General features: G+C 36.0%; 1 protein-coding gene across 1 annotated transcript in view; it reads right to left on the reverse strand.

Moving 5' to 3' along the window:
• The window catches only part of LOC148951111 (metaxin-1), a 54,384-nt gene that overhangs the window by 13,914 nt on the left and 29,972 nt on the right, over window positions 1-10,498 (reverse strand). The window contains exons 3-4 of the mRNA XM_089090147.1: window positions 4,180-4,283; window positions 2,056-2,224 (exon numbers count right to left, since the gene is read on the reverse strand). Of these exons, the coding sequence (XP_088946273.1) occupies window positions 2,056-2,224; window positions 4,180-4,283 (273 nt within the window). The remainder of the gene's footprint in view (window positions 1-2,055; window positions 2,225-4,179; window positions 4,284-10,498) is intronic.

The raw sequence follows: 10,498 nt of genomic DNA on the forward strand, positions 1-10,498 counted from the left end.
TCTTGGTGGAAAAATTGTATTGAGTGGAGAGCCATTGAATTGAGTGGAGCAGGTAAATTGTGTGCGATATCTTGGTTTTTATGTTGAATCTAATTTATCTTGGAAACAGCACAGTGATTTACTTGCTACTAAAGTGGCTAGAGGAGTTGGAGTTATTTGTCGTCTGAAAAATTTTCTTCCAAATAAAATTTTACTTCTTTTAGTTAGTCCTTATATTTTATATGGTTGGGTTTTATGGGCTAATAATTTCTACTCTAATTATAAACGTATCCAAATTTTACAAAATAAAGTGGTTAGAATAACTGGAGAATATGTGAAAGTTTTAATGATACAGAGACGTGCTATAGAAATTGAAGAGTGATGAATATTGGACAGCTCAGGGATTATCAGGCTGCAATTTTTGTATACCAATGTCGGAATGATATATGCCCACATATTTTTTCTCAGTTTTATAAGAGTAGGCTAATAGTTGCTTACATGAGTTTAGTATTAGAAATGTGGATAACCTTGTGATTGAGCATAGGCAGAGTACTCGGGCAGGATTTATGATTCGCTATTTGGGACCGAGTGTTTGGAATGTGCTTCCGGTGACTACTAAGGCGGCTGAATATCTGCAGCAATTTAAGAAAAGATTAAAGAAGTATTTATTAGGAGGGGAGGATGAGGAACCATAGTTTGTGTAGTGTTTGTTCATTTTTATTTATTTTAATATATATATATATATATATATATATATATATATATATATATATATATATATATATATATATATATATATATATATATATATATATATATATATATATATATATATATATATATATATATATATAGTATATATATATATATATATACTTTTTTTTGACGAGGGAGATTGATTTTTGATATTTATTTTACTTGTTATTATTATATGTGTTTGTGTATGTATATGTATATATATATATATATATATATATATATATATGAGTTATTTATTGAGATATTTATTTATTATTAGTTATATATTACTTATTTATTGAGTTATCTAGATGGATTTATTGATACTGGTTGTTGTAGTCGTTCGTCCTCAGAGCTTTTTTTCTTCTTGAATGGTTACTTGTCAAATGTTTAAATTGTGTTTTTTTTTTTTTGTTTAATAAAGTTTAATTCAATCCATCAAAAAAAAAGTAAGGAAACACTTGGCTACTAAAACGAAGCAAGAGCTTACAGTGTCTGAAATGTGCCGCACAAAGGGTAATACAATGCTTGGTAGGTAGCAGTTTTATTGTTTTCCTGAGTAAACCATATTTGCCACTAGAAATGAAACAGTGCTTCTCCAAGTTCTCAGGCAAGCCTCTCCCACCCAAGACAAATTATTTCAATTTGGTAAAACAAAAAGGGGAAAAAATTAAAAGGAGAGTTGTCGCAAGTTTTGATTTAAATCCACTAATCATCTTTTTAAAATAACAGCTAGAATTGCTTTGTTTTTCCTTATATGCTAGAATATAAGGTAAGTCCTCAAATTCATATTAAAAGGGATTTAGTCGAAATGGCTTGTAAAAAAAATTAAGTTCAACATAAAAAAACATAACATTTATCAGTTAAATCCTCATTTTTATGTTACATCCTTTCAAAATTACTTTTAGCTTTGACACTATTATCTATAAATACAAATGCAAAAATAGCGACGAAGACCACACTGCCTTTCCATAACAAACAACAAAAGTACGAAGAACAATAGGGAAATATTTTTGCAAGACAGTGGAGATAATTTGAATGAATATTTCGGCCCTATGTCCAAGGACCGTCCTCAGCAAGACAAAAATATATAAATGAAAAAAGACTCACAACAACAAGCGAGCAATAGGGCCTTGGTGACGGCCCTTGGACATAGGGCCGAAATATTCATTCAAATTATCTCCACTGTCTTGCAAAAGGATTTCCCTATTGTTATTCGTACTTTTGTTGTTTAATACAAATGCAGGACTTGGTCAAATAGGTATCTGAAAGCATCAAGTAATATTTGAGTTGGAAAAGCCATAGAATAAAAAGAGAAACCAAAATACGTATGCTTACCGCTGTTTCAATTGTAGTATCCTCTAAATCTCCTGCAGGATAAGTTGCATTAACCAGGTCTTTGGCTGTTGCTTCAAATCGACTCGGGTAATAAAAACGAAAGGGAAACGGAATGGCACGAAAATAATAAGGTCTCGAAAACTCTGCATAGTTTTTGGCATCAATCCACCTAGAAAATTAAATCCAACATTTGAGCTTTCTTAAAAAATTAAAAAACAAGAAAAATGGTCACAGGGGGGCAAAGACCATAGAAAACCATAGACACAAAACAAAACTATTTTTTAAGTTTCTCAACACGTCCTGTCGTGGGAAGAAGACAAAAATTATAGCCAATAAGAATAAAGACCCTTCAGAGCCATTTCTGGTGCACAGGGCGTCAAATCAGCGTTTTAGTGGTTTGGTATTTTTTTTACAAGGACAGGCAGCTAGCCTGTCACCCAGCCTTGTTGCAGCGGGGATCGATCCCTGGGCCCTGTATTTCTTAGCAAAGCCTCAATTTATCGTGCTACTACTGACTAATTATAGCCAATACAATCTTTATATTTGGATAGCTTATAACTAATATCTATTTAAACAATCAAGTATGTTCTGCACACAAACGATCTCTTTTTTCTCAACATAATTTTGCCGGCTTCTGAAGTTTAGTAATACAAAGTCTTCGGCAGTGGCATAGAGTCAAATGTACATGGATAGACGCACTGGTCTAAGCCAAAAATATGCAACTTTTTTCCGCAAAAGATCCGCTGCAGTGGAACAGTTTTATTAAACATTTTCTAGAGGGGAAGTATGCTCCCTAAGTTCGTCTTTCTGTAAACCTCATGGAGATAACTATTGTTGTTTTTTTCATTTTCGGGAGGGGGAGAGAGATTTTAAAAGATCCTATTTACACCATTTTGCGGCTGGTGCCGAACGAGCCAAATTACAAAATGCTTAAGTGCGACGAAATTACCATAAAACAGGAAGAAGGCGAGGTCTCAAGTTACTCGATGTGGGAAAGGAAAACTTCAATGGGAAAATCCAAAATTTTTCCTATAAAAGCATACAGATGATCCCTATAACCTGTAGGTGGGCTCAGGGCTGCGCAGTTTCGGCCACCTGGAAACGACTCTGTTCTTTGTAATATCTTTTTCTGGTTTAATCCAGTCTTTGGGCAAGATACTGTGACCAGTCTGATAGCCCTAAAAGTGACCCTTTAAGCTGTTGACATACTGTCAAATCACAAATAGCCACTCCCTTTAATGCTCTCTAAAAACACATGCTCATCAACTAATTTTCATTTCAGATTTCAATTTTGATAATTTACGACAAATTTGCAACAAGTGTTGGCAGGGCCACTTGTTTCACCATTTATTTGTATATCATATTCTCAAAACTTTGTATTTTTCCTTTGTTCCATTTAAGTACCTTCAATTTGGAGCAATTTGGTTTGCTCGGACTGTTGGCTTCGAAAAATTAAGGGAGAGACAAAATTTTGAGATACCAAATTTTGGCTTTTAAGCAGGAACTTCAGCACTGAACTTACTGACTTGACCAGCTCAGCAACCTTACAGCTTTGTCATTAGTTTTAGTGCCTTTTCTCAATCCTGAAGTTGTATAATTATTACTCACAGTTTAAGAATCGTTAATACGTACGTAACAATAATATCAATAAGTAATTAGTCCAATATTTAAGCGTTCAGCTTACTCTTGCATTTGGAGGTAGCTTAGGTTAGCAGAAAAACTGTAGGTACAGGCTCTATAAGAATTATTATAAATCAGATTTTTTTAGTAACAACCTGTAAGTAAGGAGTTAGAAACTTCTAAAAAATCTAAAAAAAGGAATTTTAACAACAATTAATCAATCAAAAGAATTGGCTTTAGATACTGATTCAAAATATATTTAGTATATATACCTATTTATATAATATATTTATATATATATTAGTAACTACAACGATTTCTTACCTACTCTAGAAACATTCCATTACGACTGCCTTGCAAAATTAATTTCCAATACCATAGAACTTTAGACTGCAAAAGTTCAACAGCATTTTGCAAGGTTTTGCAGAAGAGACTGCAAAACCATTCTGGTTTTGGAAAAACGTAGCGAGGTATTACTAACCAGAGATAACAGTAATCACTTACCACAAATGCTGAGCTGCAGGTACTAATTTTTCTTTAACAAGCGATGCATAGGCAAGTGCTTCGCTGCATTGACTGCTATTTAAAGTGTAGTCTGCATTATAATTCTAGAAAAAAGTTTAAGGTTTGAACAAAAACATATCACTCCTGTCAAGGTGAACAAAAACAGTTTAAGGTGAACAAAAACATATTACTCCTGGACAGAATGAATGAATTTTATTTCCCACTAAATACAGATAAAAACGTCACTAGTGGAGTAATAAATGAAAAATAAAAAGAAAGAGAAATAACAAATAAGAAACGTATAGGTATATATATACAGGACAATAAATAAACACTAATATCGCAGAGCATCATAAAGTTCATTCCCCGTTAAGCTCGTATATAGTTTCTCTACCGTTTTCTGAACAACCGTGTACGGGTCGGGTATATTGTATCGGTTACTAATCCCTGTGTTACGCTTCCAAGGAGGCACTCGCAAGAGAAATTTGCAAAACCAGAAGAAGCAAGAACCCACCGTACGTTTATTCTTATGAGATAAAAGAGCCCAAAATGGAGAGAACGCTAGCACATGTGGTGTAACCATCGCCGAAAATAGCTGGGCCCGAATCTGCGAACTATATGAAGCTTTCGAAAAGACAAGCATACCATAAGCTTTTCGGACTTTGCTAGAAAAATCATCAACTAACAAAGAACTTGTCGACTTAACATCACAACCAATAGGGAGACCAAGGTACACTGTGCTTGATGACGGTTTTGCTATTTTGTCACCAAGTTTTACTTCAGGGGCCAGATCCCTTCCTTTACGATTAAATCAAATAAACTCAGTTTTAGTCTCATTGAAAGACAGACCAATTTTCTCATATGAACTTTTCAGCGCCGCAATATTCTCTACAAAACGGGAAAAAGAGCGACTTAAATTCAAAATATCATCAGCGTAATTCAGTAATGACCAATCTAGACCAAGATACAGGAAACTAGGCTTAACCACTTGCTGAGCTTCATCTATACTGTTATTGTAAAAAGGTGGCGAAGAAATAGCTTCTTGACAGAACGTTGAACGCTAAAAATGAAAATTAAAAAATAAATAAATAAATATAAGCATACCTATAACCAGATAAGATAGGAGAAAATGCTCCAGAGAAATTTGCCAGAAAAAATATTCTACCACAAAACATTGAATATTTAAGTAAGAAATATACTTTAGAAGTTGTGAGATCCCCAACGATTTTTAAAACACAATTTCCATTTATTAAAAAGTAAAATGCATGTTCATGGACAAATAACTAAACTAAAACCATACTAATTTCGTTAATTAATAATAAGATTTCTTACATTTATACAATTTCAGCTATTCTTTATAAAGTATTTCAATACAACATAAAAACAGATACATGTAAAAAAAAAAATTATTTAGGTAAAATATTAAGTAAATCAATATCATATACAAACAAACTTTGAGTATATTGGTATATTTTAGTATATTGGGACTCACGCTTTTCATTGACATGGGAGATAACCTTGCGAGCCCTCTGCATCACTTTGTTACTGACACCACAGCACACTTAGTCATCCCAAAACATGACCCAATCAAAGATCCTTTGGAAATGGAAAAGTAGTCTGATGCCCGGAGGGTCAGATTAAATACATCGAAAACAAAAGAGCTGATGATCTTCGGATCAAAAGTACCACACAGAAACCCCAGCTTCGTCTTCTTGAACGAAGCTATAAAGAAAGTAAACGAGCTTCGTCTCCTTGGTATCCACTCCTCCACATATCTCTCTTGGAACGCCCCCCCCCCAGGATCGGATTAGAACCTCCTGCGCTAGAAAACTGGGGGTAACCCTTCGCTCCAAAAACCTTCTACCGCTCAGCTCGATCATCCAACTTTACAAATCTTGCATCAGACCCATTGCCGAGTATGGATACCAGCTGTATGCTGGTACTCCGAAAACGTTGCTGGCACCACTCCAAAAGATCCAAAATAAGGTTAATAGGGCATGTTTAGCCGTTCCCAACGACTCTCTCCAGTCTGTTAAGTGAGAGGTTTGATGTAACGTACATGACTGCTTTCTACAAGTATCTAAATTCACCTCCTTCTCTAGAGCTTTCTTGTATGGTGCCTCGAAATTGTCCAACACGGTATCGTGACAGACACGAAGGCACATAGCTCGGTTCAATTATCTTGAGGCTGGCAAGCCAAGAACAGAGTACTTGAAGAACAGCTTCATCCGACATTGCACTTCAACCTGGAATGATCTTGGAACTTGTCCCTAATTTTTTTTTTCTGTTCACTCTTTCATAACAAGATTCAGTAATTATCTAAAAATCTCGATAAAAGAGTAGCGGCAAATCAGATATTTAGCTATACCTGGCGCCGCAAATTTAGGAAAAAAACTTTTGTTTTTCCAATGTACATATATTCAAGCTATTCTACGTCAGAGGTACTCAATCATTTCGCATCATTAGACGGATTTTCGAAGCACAGTTTGAGCCGAAATACCAGCCCGTATTTAGCCAAGCCACCAATTATATTAAATATGTAAACGGTCATCGCTTCGCTCGGGTTACTGATCCTCTCGAATGGCAATCGCTTTGACCTCGAATGTAAATTTTAAGGGTGCATATGGCCTTCATTTATCTCGGGTGAGGTTTTCTGATTAAAAGTTTACTGCCGAATTAGTAAATTTCTATTAATCAAATAGTTCGTGGTAACGAACTGTAAGTAAGGAGCGATGCGGCTCAATAGTAACCAAAACTGTAAGAAACAGAGTCTGGATAACAATAGATATATCAAAAGAATCGAATTTTAATGCTTATTCAAAATATATAGAATTCATAGAGTTTAATGTTACCCATCAAAAGTTACGAGCCTGACAAAACTTGCCCAATTTTGGAAAAAGGGATTCTAAGAAATCAAGTGATCTTATAGTCCAGTAAAAGTACGGAGAAAAGTGGGTCGACCCGGACAAAATTGCAACAGAAGGTTTTTTACATCAAAATGTTCAGAAAAAATCGCTGAACAACATATCCAAAATCGGCTAAAATCGCCCGCCAGGAAAACCTTCTGGGGCTGCTTAGCGGGGGTGGAAGGGGGCGAAAAAATAGGTTTTTTCATTTTTGACATTTAGGAAGCTTTTTTTTTGCACTTAAATGTTCAGAAAAAATCGTTGGACAACATATCTAAAATTCGCTAAAATCTCCCGCCGTGAAAACCTTCTGGGGCTGCTTAAAGGAGGTGGAAGGGGGAGAAAAAATAGGTTTTTTCCTTTTTTACATTTAGGAAGCTTTTTTTTACACTAAAATGTTCAGAAAAAATCGCTGGACAACATATCCAAAATCTGATAAAATCGCCGCCGTGAAAACCTTCTAGAACTGCTTAAAGGGGGTGGAAGGGGGCGAAAAAATAGTTGTTTTTCAGTTTTGACATTTAGGAAGCTTTTTTTACACTAAAATGTTCAGAATAAATCTCTGAAGAACATATCCAAAATCCGCTAAAATTCCCCGCCGCGAAAAACTTCTGGGGCTGCTTAAAGGGGGTGAAAAATCCTCTTTTCGATTTTTGTTATTTCGGTACGTTCGGAGACTCGATTCTGGTATAAACCAACTCACAGAAACCGAAAATGATATCACTTTTATTGTAACACTTCTCTAACTTATATTAAACTACAAAAAATAAGATTTTAATAACTCCATTGCCAAAATAAAGGAAGTAGCTTTTCTTCCAAAATGTTACAGAAAGATCAGATCAATGGACGCCTGAAATACTTCGAACAGCCTGCGAAAAGCAATACAGGAAAATCTCGAACTTAAAGGAGCAGAGATGTACCTCATTCTTTTTTGCTTCGCTAGTCGTCAGGAACCTGGTTATCTGATGAGAATCAAACTTGTGAAAACTAGACTTTAGAAAAAGAGAGACTAAGAATAGACGTATAGAAACTTGAATATTCTAGTCTATACGGCCCATTAAAGACTAGGTACAGCTAGGTTTCGAAAACGTAGGTTGCGAAAGTTACGTCAAGTATGTCACCACTAGATTTGGAGAAGCTTCGGTAGTTTTTGATGGATATGACAATGGTCCTTCGACGAAAGGTATGGCTCACCTCAAACGTTCTATGGGTAAACAGTGCCCAGTGGTAGATTTCACTGGTACAACAAAGTTAAAAAGGAAAGAAGGAAGTGTTCTTGCAAAACTGCACAAACAAGCAGCGGATAATTCTAGCAATAGGAGAAAAATTGTCCTCAGCAAGTTGCTTGTTACAACAGGCCTCTGCTGACGCGGATATCCTGATTGCAGCCACAGCCATTCATAGTGCAAGAACTCAGTTGACGTGTCTCATCGGCAATGACACTGACCTCCGTATCCTTCTCCTCTATCATGTCACTGCCACCCACAAAGGCCTGTATTTCAGATCCGAGACGAAAGCTTCAAACGAACATAAGCTATGGAATATTTGCTCCATCAAAGAAAAACTAAGGGACATGTGTGGTGCAATTCTATTTCTGTATGCGTTCCTAGGCTGTGACACCACTTCGAGATTACAAGGAATTGGTAAATCTGTTGGACTGTCATTTTACCGATCTGAACCGTCTTTCCCTGAGTCGCTAAGGTCTTTATGGACTCGAAGGCTACGAAAGACGAGCTCATTGTAGCTGGTGAACAACCTCTTTTGAGAATTTATAAAGGAAAGCCTGAAAAAACTCTCGTGTCCATGAGACATCGTCTGTTCTTGGCTAAGCTCGCTTCCTCTTCCGCATTTGTCTGCCCTGATTGGATGGTTCCCACACCCTCAGCTGCGAAATTCCATTCTTTTCGTGTGTATTTGCGGGTAATGGAATGGAAAAGTGAGGCTGCTGCGATGAAACCGGAGAACTGGGGATGGCGATTGTCTGCTGATAGTTACATCCCAGTAATGACGGAGAAGAAACCAGCTCCCCAAAGTCTTCTTCAAATTACCCGCTGCAATGCAAATCAGGATGCGATACGGCCAGATGTACTTGCCGTAAGAACGGCATGCCCTGCACACTTGCTTGCGGAGAGTGTATGGGAACAAGCTGTAATAACTCTGAACTAACATTTCTAGAAGAAGAAGACATTTAGTGTTTTGCAATAACGGTGGTTGTGCTCTTTTTTAGTGCTCATTAATGAAATGATGATTCTCAATATTATGTGATCTAAAAATGAAGATTATCAAAACTGCGATTTATACATAGACGTGTTAATGTTTTTTTTTCCAACTGTAAAAGAAACTGATAATAAGAATAATTTTTTAAGTTTCTATGAGACTATGCCTATAGTTTCACTTTTTCTGCGGTATGGTCTTCACGAGGTTCATTCTCATCGAATAACCAGGTTTCCAACGATTACCAAAGCAACAAAGAGTGGGGTACTTCTCTGCTCCTTTAAATTGCCGTTCGAGATTTTCCTGTTTTGCTGTTTGAAGTATTTCAGGCTTCCATTGATCTGATCTTTCTAACACTTCGGAAGAAAAGCTTTATTTTTTCGATGGAGTTATTAAAATCTTATTTTTTGTAGTTTAATATAAGTTACAGACGTGTTACAATAAAAGTAACATCATTTTCGGTTTCAGCGAGTTGATTTATACCAGAATCGAGTCCCCGAACGTACAGAAATAACAAAAATCGAAAAAAAATTTCACCCATTTCACCCCCTTTAAGGATCCCCAGAAGGTTTTCCCGTCGGGCGATTTTCGCGGATTTTGGATATGTTGTTCAGCGATTTTTTTCTGAACATTTTAGGGTAAAAAAGAAGCTTCCTAACTGTCAAAAAAGAAAAAAACGATTTTTTTGTCCCTTCCACCCCCTATAAGCAGCCGTAGAAGATTTTTCCAACGGGCGATTTTAGCAAATTTCAGATATGTTGTTCAGCGATTTTTTCTAAATATTTTAGTGTAAAAAACTTCCTAAATGTCAAAAATGGAAAAACCTATTTTTTTGCCCCCTTCCACCCTCTTTAAGCAGCCCCAGAAGGTTTTTCCCGGCGGGCGATTTTAACCGATTTTGCATATGTTGTTCAGCAATTTTTTCTGAACATTTTGGTGTAAAAAAACCTTTTGTTGCAATTTTGTCCCGGTCAAACCGTACTTTTACTGGACTATTAATGAAAATCACACCATGAGATTCAGAATATCAGAGAAACATACTGTAGAGGTTTCAAGCCCCTATACATAAAAACGTGGAATTTTGAATTTTTGCCAGAAGGAATATCATCAATGCATGTTTATTTGTTGTTGTCTTTTCCCCAGAGGTGATCGTATCAAACCAGTGATCCTTGAAAAGCTAGCCTCTTTTCAAAAGAGGC

This window comes from Artemia sp. Qi Xiang Cuo, chromosome 6, assembly GCF_049724085.1.
Source record: "Artemia sp. Qi Xiang Cuo chromosome 6, ASM4972408v1, whole genome shotgun sequence".
Taxonomy (NCBI): Eukaryota; Metazoa; Arthropoda; class Branchiopoda; order Anostraca; family Artemiidae; genus Artemia; species Artemia sp. Qi Xiang Cuo.